The sequence below is a fragment of the Cryptotermes secundus genome, unplaced genomic scaffold (assembly GCF_002891405.2).
Source record: "Cryptotermes secundus unplaced genomic scaffold, Csec_1.0 scaffold77, whole genome shotgun sequence".
Lineage (NCBI taxonomy): Eukaryota > Metazoa > Arthropoda > Insecta > Blattodea > Kalotermitidae > Cryptotermes > Cryptotermes secundus.
Genome location: NW_019739940.1, coordinates 76972 through 95113, shown reverse-complemented (window position 1 = coordinate 95113; position 18142 = coordinate 76972). Strand labels below are relative to the sequence as shown.

General features: G+C 39.3%; 1 protein-coding gene across 6 annotated transcripts in view; it reads left to right on the top strand.

Annotated features, from left to right (window-relative positions):
* LOC111872009 (coronin-2B) overlaps positions 1–14795 on the top strand; it is a 58321-nt gene extending 43526 nt beyond the window's left edge. For 4 of the 6 annotated variants that reach the window (XM_023865456.2, XM_023865459.2, XM_023865462.2 and 1 more), the window contains 5 exons: positions 1037–1154; positions 3840–3988; positions 5342–5437; positions 8275–8355; positions 11763–14795. In XM_023865456.2, the coding sequence (XP_023721224.1) occupies positions 1037–1154; positions 3840–3988; positions 5342–5437; positions 8275–8355; positions 11763–11909 (591 nt within the window). In that variant the 3' untranslated portion in view covers positions 11910–14795. The remainder of the gene's footprint in view (positions 1–1036; positions 1155–3839; positions 3989–5341; positions 5438–8274; positions 8356–11762) is intronic. The other 2 variants (XM_023865457.2, XM_023865458.2) reach the window with 2 other exon arrangements.
* Positions 14796–18142: the final 3347 nt, after the last annotated feature.

Genomic DNA, 18142 nt, shown 5'->3' with positions numbered 1-18142 from the left:
TGTGGCAGTTTTGTATGTTTAGCCCTAAAGGCTGTTGAGTATGTTGAAGCCAGAGTTGAGCCTGTATTGTGTCTGTAACTGTTCTTGTTATAGGCATGTTTGTAATTTAGTTCCCTTTGTGCTTCTGTTCATATGGTCATCTCACAGAACATCGTGCAAGTAACTCTTGCTTAATTGAGTTCTGTTGCTCTAGCCATGTTAACAACACGCCTTTTTGCAAGTGACTATGGTCACATACATCATATTATTCTATTTAACTGATATTGATACACTTTTGATATTTCTGCTTTTGAGTTATTTTGCTAATGTTTCATGCAGTAATTTTATATATTTTCTTATATATTCAAGTTATATTTATAAATAAATAAGTATGGAGAAAAACATCTACAGTAAACCCTAGTTAATACGGTTAAAGTTAATCCAGATATCAGATAATATGGAGTGAAATATGAAAAATGAAAAATTATATTCACAGTTGAGTACATACTTCAAAAAGACACAAGGCATTTAGGAGCAAGAAGGCTTAGAGCAAGAGGACTTTCAGACTGTGTTGAGGGCAACTGGAAAGACTGAACCCATGCAAGAAAATATCCAAGACTGGCTTTAACTGAATGAAGGAGACCCTGGATTACAGCTTCTGACAGAGGAAGAAATTTCTGCAGTGATTTTTTTTATTATTTTCATCAACACACACTACATTATTAACTTTTCCATTTATTTGTTTTCTAGGTGTTTTTCTTTTAGTGCTGTCATTTGCTTCATTAATTTGGATGACCCCCCCCCCACTCCCAATGAATCCAGATTAGCAAGGGTTTATTGTACGCAACATAAATTTCTTACAAAACACACTATAGATCACTCTCTTGCTGCCACCCTGAATGATCATGAATGATCAGAGAAATGCAGCTTCACTTTGCATAATTCTGTGAAAATCTTTGACATGGAACAAGAAATTTTATTTCATTCATAACCATTGGTTGTATTCTTGATGGAAAAGTTCTTTAATTTGTTTATGATTTCTTATTGTTTGTTGCAGAGTGATACATTTCAGGAGGACTTGTTTCCAGACACAGCTGCCCCCACACCGGCTGTCTCAGCGCATGACTGGATAAATGGGAGGAACTGCAACCCAGTTCTCATGTCCTTGAACACTGGTAAGGAACTGAGTCTGAATGTTTCTGACAGAGAAATTGTTCTTCATCGTTTTTTTCAATTCTTTCACCCTGAATATGGAGGGGATACATTCCTCTGAAATGTCATTGGATATCTACTGAACAACATGAAGTTACAACCAAGAAGATCGTGCTTTTGAAAGAAATCAGTTTGGCCAAACTAAATATACAGTGTCTGGACAAAATAATGGAAATATTACAGATACTGTACACATATTAATGTTGTCACATGTAGGAGGGTATGCGTGACAAAATGACCCATTCTGGCTTGGATGATTGGATTTATTAACGGCTTGGCTACGTGCATTCTCTCAGTTACACTCTAATTACAGCTCTATCGCTGATTTACATACACTAGATCTTCTAATCCACTGTTGCACGCACTGTCGCACACATGAAGTATTCTAAATCAAACTTGACATCCTCACAGGCAATCTTCTGTATACCTTGATCCGCTTCGCTTGCTTCCGCCACTCTAAACTGCTCATAACTGATACTCAATACTGCATACTCAATAGACGTACTCAATATTGCATCAATACTGACAAGTACTCTCATTATGTAGCTTCTGCCCTGACCACACAGAAAACGTATTTACTGCTTGCCTAGCAACAGTCGCTGCACGGACTCCCCTGTTGTGTGACGTCACAGCCTAGGGGGAGGGGTGTTTACCGAGCGTTGTTACTCAACGAACACTCATTGCTACGGATATTCCTACACAACGGTCTCAACAGTGGATGACATAACATGCCACATTGCTCCCTCCTTAAGGCTGTTCATCCCGAATAGCCTATTGGTGCACCAATGTTCCTTTTCTTCTAAGGTTTCTGCTCGTTGCATCTTGTGGTTCGGCTACTCCTCTTGCAGCAACTATGCTCCAACCATTATATCCGCTTCCTCCTTAAGGCCAGCTCGTCCTGAGCAGTTCACTGCTAAAGTGCTAGGACATCCAGATATATCGCCATTGTCCAAATTTTTTTCTTCTCTCTCTCTCTCTCCAATTCACTCTTGCTTGGGAGGCCGGTACTTCTATGTTACTGGCTCCTCCTCTGTTTCATGCTTCTTTCCCCCCCCCCATTTTGGAGGGGGTCAGCCCCTCCACAAAGTCCAATCCTTTTTTGTCCACAACTCAACAGTAGATCTGACCATTCGCTTGGAGATCTCCAGTCTTGTAGTTTTCGTGAAATTCATGTCAAAGTTTCCTGTGCTCTCCATTTCTACCTTCAGGTCTGGTTTCTTCAGATATTGCAGCTGTCTGCCGCCTAGGTCCTTCACGCCATTTCTGCCTTGTAGTTGCTGTCTAAGGCTTCAGTCCCTTATGCCAGTGTTGCATTCCAGGCCTTTCCACAGTCTCTTCTCAAACATCCCCCCTTTTGGGCTTCTTGATGTGACATCTTTGTTTTGTCCCTTACATCTGTGTCCTCCAGAGTGGGTAGTCTTCCTCCTGGATGCGGTTACTTCTTTCTATGGCTCATAATTTCTTTGGGTCCAAGATTTCCTGAAGGTGTTCCTTTTGTGCCATGCCACTGTTGCACGGTGGGACACCTTCCTGCAGGTGGCAACCAACTTCCTCCGGGATCCACAAATTCATCGTGTCAGTTCCTTTGGCTCTCCATGTTGCCCTACAGCTTGCTTCTTTTCCCTATGCTGCATCTTCAGTCCTTTGACCGGTTTCACTACGACATCTTCCATGGGGACATCTTGATGCTCCACTATGGACTGCATCATTTCTGAGTTAGGCTCACTCGTCTCTGTATCTGCCTCCATCTCTTCTTGGCAGGTCATTCTTTCTTTTCAGCATGCCCTTAGGGAGTGAACTGCAACCTCTTCATTAGGAATCTTCTGCCGCTCCACTACATTATCTTTTTCTCTTGGATTTATCTCCATTGCATCTTGGCAGGCTGTCGTCTCTTCCTGCCAGTCATTCATGTTGGCTTTCCTCCTCTTGTCTTGGATGGCTCTCATTTCTGCAGCCATCTTTTCTTACCAGGCTTACCTCAATTCTTTCAGCAGGAATTCCATCATTTGCTTCATCTCTTGCTTTTCCATTTTATTTTGGCAGGATAACACTCGGTGTACTTGTGAATTCAATAACTCTTCCTAGATCGAGGCATGTTTAAAGTGATATCAAATTCTGAAGAATCCAGTACTATATGAGCTGCCAAATTCTGACACCAATTATGTCATGTGTAAGGGGGTACATGTGGCCATATATTGTTGAGCGAGTTTTGCCTTCAGTACAGCTGTAGTCCTTGGAATGGACTCGTACAGATTTTGAACAGGAAGAACAATGTGTGTGGGATTTCTCTGGGAAATCTGGAAGGAAAGGGACCACTAGGAAAACCTATATGTAGGTCAGAGGATAATATTAAGATGGATCTTAGAGAAATAGGATGGGGGTATGGATTGGATTGACCTGGCTCAGGATAGGGACCAGTAACAGGTTCATGTGAACATGGTAATGAAACTTTGGGATACATAAAATGTTGGGAAATTTGTGAGTGGAGGCACGAGCGACTGGTGGCTTCACAAGAAGGTCTCAGCTTCATGGAGTTAGTTCATCTGTCAGTACAGTACTTGATTCAACTTATTTAACATAGAGAACAATGCTTTTGAATATGAACAGCCCAGTTTTTCTTGTTCTCCATCACATGCTCTGTTTGTCAGCAGGTGTTTCCATCCAGATGCACAAGCCGCAACCTCCTCCTGCCATGGTGGTTCCAATAGCAGCACTTCCTACAACCAACAATAACAACATCAAGAAATATGCTTTTCTGTCTCAAGAAACTGTCCCTGATTATCGCCCCCGTGACAGTGTAAGTTCTGTAGTCTTATATTGATAATAAGAATTTATGTCATACTTTCTAAGGAGTAAAACTGTAATTTGAATTTGTTGTATATTGGGTATGTGGTAATGTGGTTGGTTGAGGGACTATGATACAAGCCGGAAGGTCGCAGGTTCGATTCCCAGTGAGGTCATTGGATTTTTCAGTTAACCTCATCCTTCCAGCCACACTTTGGGCCTGTAGTCGATTCAGCTTCCAAAAGAAATGAGTACCCTTCCTGTGGGTAAAGGGCAGCTGGCATGTAAGGCTGACACCCTCACTACCATCTGTGAGCCTATTGTCTAGAAAATGTGGGAGCATTGATGTCTCACAACCCTTTGGGCCTCCGTGACCTGTTACAGGGGTAGCGTTACACTTACCTTACCTTGTATATTGGTGTGAAAATGTCTGTCATGAGAACTGGTGGTTCTGGGGTAATGTCCTGGCTTTGCATTTGGAAGGCTCTTAGTCCATTCTTCAGTTTATGTTTATGTTTATGGATTTTTCTGCTCCCATATTGAAAATCTTCGTCTCTACCAAAGTTTAAACTTTGGGAATAGAAAAAATACAAGCCCCCCCCCCATGTTTACAATTATTTACACCCACATTAGAGATAACAGAATATCCCTTTGCACAGGTGGGCAAATACCAAACAGGTAAACACTGGCTGCATCTGGGGCACTAGACAAGAATGATTTTGTCTGCCATATGAAGTAATATAGGTTGAGGTTGAAGGGTACTGTGTTCTAGTATGTGATACTTTATCATCCAGTAGAAGTTTGCCTGATTTACACCAATGGGAATGGTAGGTAGGAAAACATCAGGTTTCAGGGAAATGGTATTGTGTTCCTTCACAGAGGGCTCATGTCCTTATTCCCACCCTTGGGTTTGACAGACCACCCTCCTTTGAACTTGGCTATGTGACTGAGCCGCTTCGTTACCATATACACTTCAACCCTGAAGATGGAGGCAGCAGTTTCCTCTGAAACATCTGTATCCACCTACAAAGCTATACTCGTACAGTGTCATGCCCCAGAAGACCACAATCTAAATGATCACCACCGTGGAAATCATGAAACTAAGCATTTCAAGTTCTCACAATGGTGGTTACAAAGAGTTCCCTGTCCTGGGATATAATGCCATATAGTCCATTAAAGTTAGCTGATGTTTTCAAGGAATGTTTCACCTCCATCTTCAAGACTGAAGAATAAGCCCAGCAAAAAACCAACATGTAGCTGAAACATAAGTTGAATTTCAACAGACTATATGATGATACATCACAGAAGATAGATCTCTCTTCATGGCTGGAGTGTTTTAGCCTCAGTGGTCTGTATGTGTCTGCAGGTGCAAGTGATACCCTTGCCACTGACAGAAAAGAGTCAGAAGACAAGCAGCAACCAGAGCACAAAGTTTCAGCAGATACAGCAGCTCTTTGCGCAGGTCAGTTCTTGTCCTGCACTCTTTCAGCCACCTTTATCCTCTCTAAAACCAAATACTGTGAAGTCCCATTATTTAGTACCCAAGCATCCATGATTCTCGTGCAACCAGCAGAGATTTCAGGGACAGAATGTACTGTTTTTATATAAAGTTACTTAAAAAATAAAATTGCAATGTGCATACATGGTGTGTCCAGGATCCATTGGGACTCGTTTTTTTAAATTTTGCCATGCAATGCCATCTATTGGCAAGTTGTGGCATTAAGATTCTTTAAGTTTCAGCTGTGGCTGTCTATAATTTCAGAGCACAAGCATGGCTGCATCATGTGTTCTGACCTTGAATGTAACAGTACTGTTCTGACGCTCGTCAGAAAATGGCGGTTGAACAGAGAACCAACATCAGATTTTGTTTGAAGTTAGGCAAAATGGCCGGAGAAGCGTACAAAACGATGAAAAGTGTGTACGGTAGTGATTGTTTGAGTCGCTCAAACATTTTTTTGATGGTATGCTGTATTTCGTGACAGCAGGGAAGACATTGAAGACGCTCCACGTGCATCAGAGCCGAGAACAAGTCGCACTGAAGAAAATGTGAAAAACGTGACCGAAATCCTTGCATCAGACAGATGTGTTTCTGCAAGACTCATCGAGGAGCTTTTGGGAATACCAAAAAAGTACTGTGCATCAAATTTTGACCGAGGATCTGGGCAAACAGAAAGGTCTGTGCGTGGTTTGTACCACGCGTGCTATCAGGCGATGAAAAACATGCCAGAGTGGAACACTGCAAAGACATGTTACCGTTGGCCCAAAGTGATACAGAATTTACAAAATCAATTGTTACTGGTGACAAGACATGGTGTTTTCAACATGAGCCTCTCACAAAGCGGCAGAGTGCAGCGTGGTTGAGCCCAAAGAAGCCAAAACCAAAGAAAGCGCTCATGCCAAAGAGTCGAGTAAAGACACTGCTAACTGTTTTTATTGATATTTCTTTTACGCACTATTTCATGTTTACATAAAATGGGACCACACAGTATTTGGAAAACGATTGACAACAAATGTACTTCACACTATTGTTAGTAGCATGATCAGATCAAGGAGGATGATATGCACGAGGCATGTGGAATGCATGTGAGAGATGAGAAATTCATAGAGAATATTGATTTTACAATGTCTAAAGAAGAGACCTTGACATAGATGGGAAAATAACATGGATTTTAGGGGGATAAGACTGAGCAAGTTGGCTCAGGCAGTAATGCTTCTGACTTTCATTCATGAGGCGCCTGGGTTGAATCTCAGTGAGGAAATTTGAGCGTCCTGAGGTCTTTTGTGGTTTTCCCCAGTTTGTCAAGCCAAATTATTGGATAACACCTTGAAATAGGCCACGACTTCTTCGTTCAGCATCCTTCCTAATTCATCATTCAGTTATCCTCATACCATTTGATGCTATGAATGAATGAATGAATGGATGTATGAGGGGTAGGCCTTCTTGGCCCTTGCACCGGATTTTGATCGTGGGGACGTCAAAATAGTCACTTGGTTCCATAAAGTATTGACCCAAGTGACGTAGTCTTAAATAAGCTAATGCCTCACATTCACACAGGAAATGTGTGGCTGTTTCGTTTTCTTCCTGACACCTTTCACAAGTGGGACTATCACTTAGTCCCAGTTTGAATAGGTGTCTTTTGAGGTGGCAGTGTCCTATAAGTAGTCCTACCACCCATCGTAGCTGGTTCCTGTTTAATTTCAACAGTTCCTTTGCTCTTTTAATGGAAGGTCCTCGTATGAGTCCCTTCACTTGCCTGAGTCCAATTAAGGATCCCCAGTATTTCTTGTGTTTCATGTTAGTCCAGTCCCTGATTGCCTGTTTGGTAACTCCTATAGAGATGCCACAGGCTGGTTCAGGTCCTATGAATGGATGTTCAGCTCCAATCTTAGCTGATGCAGTAGTCATTCATTTGGGTGGTGCCAGAGCAAGGTATAGTGTGTTACAATCTAACATGTCCTAAAATCATGATATCATGTGACTGGTCCGCCACGTTTAAAAGCCAAAAGCATGATATCATGCGACCGGTCCTCAATGTGTTAATTATTAATTCTGGTCTGCCTCTGAGTGAATCACCCCATATCGAATATTCTTTTCAGTTTGATTATGAGTTCATAAATGCATAAAATTATTCTGCAATAGGAATCTTGTTAAACATGGCAGAATTTAATTTATCTCCATCTAAGAGCTATGAACTCCTTTTGATGTATGTTGAATGAGGATGCTAGACCCACGCCTGATTTGTAGTTTGCAGGGATGTGATGTACGAGATTCAGTGTGAGCTAAAATCTGAGGTAAATCACAACACCTGAGGATGACCCTATAAGGGTTATCAAAACATGTAGTGGAACATAAGTTAATGAATTATAGTTGCGTTGCTGGTGGATTTTGTATCTGACTCCGAGTGTTGAGATAATGCCCCCTCCCCTCCAAGTTACAAAAGAACAACACAGTAATGAAAACTGTTATTAGTATCATAATTATTAAAATGCAATTTATTTACATTGTTGCATAATGTGTTTAGGTTACAACCAATTAATGGTTATGATATGAATGGAAGGAAAGCAGGAATTATTTTCATTTAAAAGTGTCTGAAAAGAATGATTGTAAAATGTGCTGTTCTGAAAATTATACTGCCTCTGGTGGCTACTTGGTTCACCCGTGTGGTCGTGCTGGTTCTGACCAGGTTGCTCCAGGTAAGGTAGTTATTTGTCACATTTACAGAAAAGCTGTTTCTGTGTTCTGGAAGAGGTCAAGGTTTGTTCACTGAGATGGCGGTACACGTGTACGTTCTGTTTCAGCCCAACATCATGGCAAGCGATGAATACAAGCGAGGTGAGCGGACGGAGCAACTGGGTGACAGTCCCAAGACGGAATTCCAGGTGAGGCGACATTCTGAGGAAGATCAGTGTTTGCTGTCTTAATAGATAATATTAAATAATTCAGCCACAGTGAGAACTCTGTCAGGGGTTCAGCTATATCACAATCGCTGCCCCATCATATCTTTCGGTTCGTCACTCACAGTTGTCCTTTCATCTTTCATTTAATAATTTGTAACCTTAACTTTCAGTACAGGTAAGTGACTGGATACAGTCTCAGCATGCGTTCAGGAAGTACTTGGTTTGAACCTCACCCACGGTAGTTCCTGTAGTGACAATGAGTTTGTGTTTTACATGTGTCTCATGTTAGATGTCATATGATAGCACCTCTGAGTACAGTACATACCTCTACCGCCTTCCAAATCACCTTGCAGTCATCACTCATGTTCCATCTTCAGAAATTATTCACCATGTAACCCATCAGCTTCTCAAGAAGGGGACTGCTCCAACGAATTATATAAAAAACATGTTCCACAGTTTCATACTATTGGGGGTTTCACTTGGAGGAAGCCCCAAATTAATAATCTTAAATAACGCAATAATTTACCATTGATTAATGATCCAAGAACAGTCGGTCAAGAAAATAACCCAGTAAACATAAAACTGTAGAAAGCTCCTCAGCCAAGAGGGAAACAGTGCACTAGAATATTGTATTTTTGTATAAAAACCTCCATAAATATTGAGAACTCTGAATTTTACTGAGTGTGGAACATTTACTTTGATGACAAATATAATATTAGAGTTACCAAATAAGGAGAATGAGATGGGTGGGGCATGTAGCATGCATAGAACAGGTAAGAAAATCATGCAGACTTTTAGTCAATATAGTCTGTTTTACAGCAATGTGCCCCCGTGGTAAAGGAACCTCATCTGGAACTGCAGTTTTAACAAAGAGTTGAGACACAGAATTGTAATGTTACTAGTAGCTCTTGCATTAGTAACTTTCACAGTGGAATACCAGATATTTGACAGTATAATGGGTATGCCCGTGAAGAGAGAAGAAAAGAAGAAAGTTGCAGATTTTACAGATTATTGCAAGGGCATATAAATTTACTTAGTAAATTATTTACTTTTAGATCTTAGTTTTGATGCACAAGTGAGACAGTGAAAAAAGAGGCATAATTTCAGGATCCTCTGAATGGACAATTTTAATTCAGAGTGGTAAAACCTTATAAAATTGCACTACACATAATGAATTATGAGTAACTACTGTATTCTCTCTGAGATAGTTTGGTTGGTGTGGCAAGGGTTATGGGCTGGATGGCTGGGGTTTGATTACCAGCAGGGGCAGGAGATATTTCTCTATTCTGCAGCATCCAGACCAGCTCTGGGGCCCACCCAACCTCCCATACCATGGTTACCGCAAGAGTAAAGCAGCAGGGGCCTGAAACTGACAATTCACTTCCATCTACTGCAAAGGTCAAGAATGGTGGAGCTGTACCTCCACTCCCTCATAGGTGTTCATGGCATACTGCTTAATTAAGTAGAGTGACACCTTTAATTTTAATATTTTCTCTCATCACAGATGTATGTAAATTTACATGGATATTTCAAGGCTAACATGAAATTAATGGTTCATGTAATAGATAAGAAAGTGTGCAGGGGATGTGATGTACATTTGGAACATGTGGATTTGTGCAAAATATCCCAACAAGATAGTGAAACTGTTTTAGAAAGGGAATTTACATGTAAGTGCAACTTCAGAGTTCAAGTATGCCAAGCAAGCAACAACCCTGATTATTCTGTCAGCCCTCAAGATGGAAGCATAAGTAACATATAGGTAAACTTCTACCATCCCAAGCAGCATCATATCCCAGGAGACAGAAATGTTTGTAGTCACTGTCTTGAGAAGCCCATATCTTACAATAAAATCTCTGTAACAAGTAATATCTTGGGTCATGATAGCGTAATGTAGTGTGGCGTGTAGACTCATTTCTAAGCTGTGGCTGCGAAACAAACAACAGAACAACATCCATTGCTAGGTGGGAGATTCTTGGTACACAGGGATAGACAGTCATTGCTAGGGAATGACTCCAGTATTGAAACCTGTTACCAGGAAACGTCTAGATGAGAAGACTGAAGAATCTCTACTGTTGAAACCCATCACAAGGAAATGTCTAGGCAAGAAGACTTAAGAAACTCCATTGTTAAAACCCATTACCAGGAAATGTCTAGACCAAAAATGTATTGTGTGCTGTGGTTACAATGATATTTGGAGTGTGTAATTCAGTGAGACTTTTATAGTTACTCATAGTAACAGACTGAGAACACTGGACTGTATGCTGTAGTGAACTGTGGAAATTAGTGAGTTTTATAGGTATTTATAGTTATGATCTGTTAGTGGTCAATAAATCCAATATGGAATCCAAAGCTCATCTGTAGTCATCCCTATAAGTGACAGTGTGTACATAACAAGATTTAAAATTCTTCTTCAAACTTCCTGCAAAGTGGGTTTATTACAGTTTCTTTGTTCCTGTCACTACTGTTATGTTTAAACAACATTTATACTGACTTATAATGTTGAAATTGTGTATTGTTTCAAACTACCAAGGAGTATAAGTCAGATCTAACCACCATCAGTTTCCAGGCATACAATAATACAGATTTATGACACTTGTTAGACTAGTGTTAACTTCAACGTAGTGAACCACGGACAGTAAGAATGACCGGTGAGAGAAGATTGAGGTCAGTAGAAATATATTTAATAAGGACTATGGGATACACACTAAAAATAAATAAGTTAGGAAATAACCACAGATTCCTCAAATAGTGAGATTTATAGAACCATACAGAAGAAACTGAAAAGAACAAGATGGCATGATTTAAAAAAATCAACCAAGTGGAAAGAGAAGTATGCTGACACCTCTGAAACAACTGAAGGATTCCATTATGCAAGATCTGAGGCAGATCTTAGCAGGCCTCATGTTGGAAGGGTGGTGGTGGTAGTGGTAGTGGAGGTTACAGTCTTCTCACATGTAACACTGTGTAGTCTGGTAGAGGTTTACTGAAGAATGTACTGCCACTATCTTCAGGGCCAGGGTGTAAGCCAAGTGATGTTCTCCTGTATCTTGTCAGTTCTGTGGTTATATCTGTATATACTACATAGAATCCCAGAATTCTGTTTAACCAGCTTTGTATGGCATGAAACTTTGACACAGTGTTGCAAAGAGAGATGTGAAATTAAGTAATTTCTGAATATATTTAACATGCCTTTTAAGACATGTTCATATAATTGATACATTTTGATTTGTGTTTTTGCACCCCTTATTTGTCCAGCATTTAATGTTATTGTGATTATTTTTTTGAAGCTTGAACTGCCAGCTATGTTGTGTTGATATACTCTTGCGTTGGTTCCAGTTTCTGGAACAAATAAGGCAGATATGAGTAAATGGCATGGCTTTGTGTTTCAGTTGCAGAGGGCGTACTCACGGCAGTGTGAGGAACTGAAGCTTTTAAGGAAGCAGTTGGCAAACAGAGAGCGACGAATCAGAGAACTGGAGGAGCAAGTACAGACGCTACAACTGCAGCAGCGCAAGGCACAGTCTTCTCACAAGTAATTACCATCGCCAGCAGAGTAGTTGGGTCGCATTTCATTCACCATCCCTCATGGCACAAGACTTTGGCTGATTCCATTTCTACCCATGATTAATATTGTGGTTGTAAGTTAGTAGGAGATGGAAAAATGACATTTTAAGGGAAGATGGTAATAGTTACCACTCTGTCGTACCAAATTTGGTTACCATGGGGTATAAGAGGCCTATGTAGGCTGTGTAATACCGCATCCAGTTGTTGTATAGGAAAAGTGATGCTATTTTATGTCCGTATAGTTTGATGTTAGATGTGCAGCAGAATATCCAAACAATTTTCCTTTATCTTTATATAAAAACTTTTATTTTAAATAAGCAGGAAACAGGTAGGACAGGATTGTTTATATACTATATTTGGGCATAGAAAATGTTCTGAAAATATATAACTGTGGCTCATATAGAGTCCATGTCTCCTGTTTTTTTCTGTTTGCTATAGAATGTCATTGTTCCACATTCCTCTGATGCTCATTTGCATCACATGACATTTCCATCAAATGAAGAGATTTAAACTGATTTCAGTTCATAACTGCATTTGAAGAGAACCATTGATAAATCAAGGAAAGGATAATTTCTTATTTTTTCCCATTTATTTGACAAAGAAATTTAGTAGCTGTTATCAAAACACACATATACTTGAAAGCAAGTGAAAATATGTACTACACCAGAATTTTATGGTATCTTTATTTTTAATATTCAGTGCAGACACATATATGTTGTTCACATATGGTCAGGATGTTCTCTTATTGAATATGATGACCATGCATGAGCCCATGGTGTTTGATGTACACTGGAGTCTGCCTGCCTGGTTTTACAAGAAATACATAAATGAAAATTTTCTCTCTATACATAATGCAATTGAGGCTTAAGATATATTATTCAAAAGAGTTTTGGTGTTTGTAAATTCTTAGCATTGCAGCATAACCCCCCTCATATTTACATTGCTTCCCCCCATGACAGATAGGATGGACTTCTGTTTTAGTTTTCAACTGTTGTAATGTAAAGTATATCTCGTAATATTTTATCATTCCTTTTGTGCATTTTGACATTTTACTTAACGCTTTAAAGACTGGATTTCTGTGACATAATATATAAAAAAGCAGTTTGTACCCCACAGGAAACATTATATCTCCACTACAGAGACAAACTGGTTAATGTTGTTTAGTGAAATAACCTCTATTGTGAGAACCATATGAAACGCACAAATACGTTCTGTGGGCAGAATGCAGAGTTTTAATTTGTTAAAGCAGGTGGTACATATAGTAACAACTGGGTTTTAAGGGGTTAAAGAAGCTCTTTGTGCTTCATTGTAAGGACGTTGGGTACTTGCAGGGCTGTAGATGAGCCAGTGCAGTCCAGTCCAGGGTAGTGCAGAGCCCTGGTGCTCTTTTGACTGCTAGAGCACTGCCATTGTACTTCCTGTGAAGTTATGGCTTGGAAACACACAGCCCTTATCAGTTCTTAAATTTCTGACCTCTGAAATAGAAACATTGGCAGCTTTTATTATGTGCTCATCATGAATTCTGTAGCATTTAATTCTGCATTTACAAGTTATCAGTTAACAATGAGAATGGGGTCACATCTTGATTTGAATTGCGTGCTGAACTGCCCTGGTGGTGCTTTTATTTTTATGCCGACATCTCTGGGTACTTGGTACTTCGCAATAAATTTTAGCAGGTAATTTATTTTGTGATGTGATATACTGAAATATTTTGGTGCTGGATTGTAGGAATGTGGATGTTTCACCCTTCATAAAGGGCACAGATTTGTTACACATTCACACATCTACTGATGAAAGCATTTAGCTTGGGAAGATGAAGATGAAGTATATATAAGACTGATGGTATGTAGATACTATGGAGTGTATTTTAGAAAGAGGAGCCGGAGATGTTGCCAAGTTTGTTTTTCTAGCAAGTGCTCTTAGATTCCTTACCTGTTTTATGTCCATTTATTTAAGAAGTGTTTTGATTGTAGTGGTTTAGCTTCTCAAAACTGATCACCTGTGCCGAAGTGCATATGGCTGATGAGTGTAGTCGTCTCATAAGCAGTGAGTGGTGTATCCATATTGAGACACAAGTCACACTTGGGTGATATTGGTATTTGTGAAATTGTAACACCAAGCTCCATTTATGTCTGTGTAAAGGGGATGTACTGCCTGTTTCCAGTATCACAGTGATAAGATATGTTTTACTGAAGTGAGGAATTAATGTTAAATAAGTAGCTGTAACTGCAATGAAATTACTTTTTTTTTAACTGGAGGTCATGCACAAACTGCTGTTACCACAGCGTGTTAACATAGGAGCATCCAACAATTGTTCATGCATTGCACCCTATACTCTCTTGTGTAGTGATCATTTAATCAATAAGAGGTGCATTTAGATTGGTAGTGGAGAAGATCCAGAAAAGTTGAAAGTTCCCTCATCATGTACGACTTTAATTGCATTTCTGCAAAAAATGAATGCACCATTTGCAATTTTATGAAGGAACACTTTTGTCTTTGATGTTCATTGAGGAATGTTGTTCATAGGCATGAATTACCAGGCATGCTATATGTTTATCTATATTTTATATAAATACAAAGCCATCATTTGCCCTGGTTGCATTTCTGCAATACTTCAGTAATGACATAAGTTGCTGCCATGCACAGCTCATACCTTGCCACTGCCCTGATATTGCACGGTCTCTGTTCTAATATTGCTGTCTCTGTCACTCTTGCTTGTGTAGATGTGCATAGCCAACCAGGTGCGGTTGTTGCATTGTTTTGTTTCTGTTTATTTGGCTTTTACACTTTTGTGTTTCTGTAAAGACATATCTCTACCAAATAAAGGCAGGTGGCAATTCTGTGAAACTGAAAACAAGTGCAAGGGACAAAGTTATCACTAAAATAATCTGTTCTTATCAGTGGAGCTCCATGTGCTGGGTGCCTTACTGTAATCCTTACAGTCAAGGAGTTTGTTTCATCTGTATGATCCTAAGTTAAATCAGCAATAATAAACAGTGATTTCAAAGTGTTAGACATGGGGAAATGTAACAGTTACACACCCAGGTTCAAAATGATGGTTATAAATTACACTGAAGAGAATGTAAGTTTCACTTTTTGTTACTATTATGCTTCCATAATTTTCCTGACTTAATGTTTAAAATTTTAGTCTGAAAATTGGGACAATAATCAAATGAAATGGTCCAGATTTAGTTACAAAATCATCATAATGCACTTCTGCTTCCAGTTTTTATTCAGAAACACAGCCATATTAATGTTATCCCCATTGAGTCACCTTCTCTTCTTAGATAGTAATAATCAAGACTTGAAGAGTTCTTCATGTGAGACGGATGTGACTGTTGTACTTTATATATTTTTGTGAATTTTATGTTTAATATCTTACTTGATTATATCACTGGTATATGAGTGGATTCTGTGGTCTTGGTTTGTAAGATTCCGACAGATACCATTGCATGTCCACAATGGCATCTGCCCTACTGTGTGCCCCTGATTCTGTTCTGGAATACACATCAGATGAGTGCCAAAGTGCATTGTCTGCATTGCTGATAGTTCCTGGTGGGGAGTTGCTGTGCCTGGTATTCATGAATACTGATTAGTTACAAGTAGAATGCACACAACCTTAATCTCCTTTGTATTACTCAACTGAATCTTGAGTCCAACACTGGCAATTTCTAGAATTAGCACACTTATGTCAGTTGGCAACAGCAACTGGAGCCATATTCTTTGCACTGTATGGTCTTGTTCCTTGTCTGCTGCATTGCTGGATGCATTTGTAAATGAAGACAATTTTCAATATGGGAGCACATGTTTCAGAAGACAGTTCTAGCATCATAATCCTGAAAAGCTTCAGTAAAGATAGCGCCTGCTGGAGTGTGGACCTTGAGCTAGATTGAGAATATCCATTTTGAAGTCAACAGCAGTAAATGTGGCTGCAGTACACTTTATCTCAGCTTCTATGAGTTTATGGACATGCTTGTTCTGCATCATCTACATTGCCACCACATTTTATTTTGCCAGGCAGGTTCGTTTAAAAAACCCACAGTTCTGTGATATTTTCCTTGTAAATCAGATGCACTGTCTAGCTGTTACTTTACGATAAGCTTAATTGTGTGGACAGAATGGAACACAAGTTATTTAAGAGTTACCAGGTCAATTACAACTCCCATATTAGCAATGTTGTTAGATACAGTGTACAGAACCCTTCTTTGCAATCAATAAGAGGGTATTATGTTTATGTCTGTCTTGCAGTATTTATGGCCCATGTGCACATTGTGAAACCTCGCTATTTTGAGAGCTACCATGTCTTCTTTATTGTTATTATTTCTTGGGGTGGGGTGAGACTGGTTGTTGGTCAGTATGTGGTCTGTTGTACCAGCCCTGGCCCCTAGTGCAGACTGGTGTTAGGGCATCGGTTTGAAATGGTTTCATAAAGTAATCCACAGTCTGAAGAAAGGTTTTGTTACAGTATTTCTGTTCTCAGTTAGAATGTGTTGTTTTAAGTCTGAGTTGCCTGAATGATATGTTTGACAGTTGTGTTGGATGAAATTCCTCCTAGACATTTATATTCTACTGTTGCATGGCCAATGCTGGGGGAAGGGTGTGTGCATCTGAGCCATGTTTCATGGAGGAAATTGTTTATGTTGCAAAAGTTGTGAAGTTTGTTGTTAGCAGTCCTATGATCCCAAAGTTTGCATTCTGATTTTGAGGTGCTTTTACAAGTTGTACAGAGGTGGGAATAATTTAGTCATTGACTTCCTTAGCTGATTAGTCAGAAGTATGATTAATTTTAAAATATATTTTGTAGTATTTGTTATTCCATGCTCTTGTTAAGAAATGCTGGATTGATTTTACATTATGGCAGTGCCTTGTTGGTATAAGTATGCTTTGACAGATGTTCTGACTGCCTTTGGGCCATCTCTGTGGAATTGTGACAGAAATGTTAACTGTATGCAGTTGAGATTGACTTTATATGAATGTATACAACATGAGCTCGATATTGCTATATTTTTGGAAAGAATTTTGCTGTTTGATACTGAACAGGTTGGGTAGTGCTTGTATTCAGGAAGTGCCCAAGTGGAATCTTGCACAAATTATTGGCTACCCCCAGCCTCTCAAACAAGCGTTGAAGGCATGACCACCACCTTCCAAACCCTTATCAGTTAGACTTCCTTGAGCATTCAGTCTCATTTCATGTTATGTAAACCTCTGTAATTTTCATTTCATGCATCCTGTTGTGTTATAATATACAATTTCTTTATTAAAACCGTCACAACACAACTATATTAAGGTCAGTGCCAAGTTTGGCTCTGCTACATGTTTCAGCTATTAAAAGCCATCATCAGGCAAATACATGGCTAACATATATACACCACTGAACTGCAGTACTAGTAAAATTGGATACAGTAATATTAATTATATTAAAATACTTGGCATAAAAATGCAATAAATTAGACTATATAAAACAAAAGTTCGGAGAAGTTCATGGAGGTAGGCCTAGGCCCACTGGGGCTGTAGTGCCAAGGAAAAACAAAACAAAAGTTATAGTTTAAAACAAAAATAAAATTCTTCGAGTGATGCTTTACATCATCGAGTCAGTTGTTGGGTTTTGTGATTTTGTTGTGTTCCCACAGACAAATTGGAGTATTCTATATTTTGTGTATATATAATAAACTGTTTTGGAGGCTCGTGATGTAGATGTAGTAATATTAATGGTAATTATTTAGTCGGTGCCTCATCTTACAAAGTATTGTCCGTTCTGTAGGGAATGTAAACGTTTACATTGTTGAAGAAAGCAGTCTTCTGGGATTTGGCACCGTGTATATGTGGTGTTAACAGACGTTCCTCCGAAACGTCGGCTAACACCACATATACATGGTGCCAAATCCCAGAAGACTGCTTTCTTCATAGTCACCGCCATGAAAGCCTCAAGTTTACATTGTTGTTTACATTCCCTACAGAAGGGACAGTACTGTGTAAGATGAGGCACTGACTAAATAATTAACATTAATATTATTACATCTACATCATGAGCCTCCAAAACAGTTTATTATATATACACAAAATATAGAATACTCCAATTTGTCTGTGGGAACACAACAAAATCACAAAAACGAAGACTGACTGGATGATTTAAAGCATCACTTGAAGAATTTTATTTTTGTTTTATACTATAACTTTTGTTTTATATAGTCTAATTTATTGTATT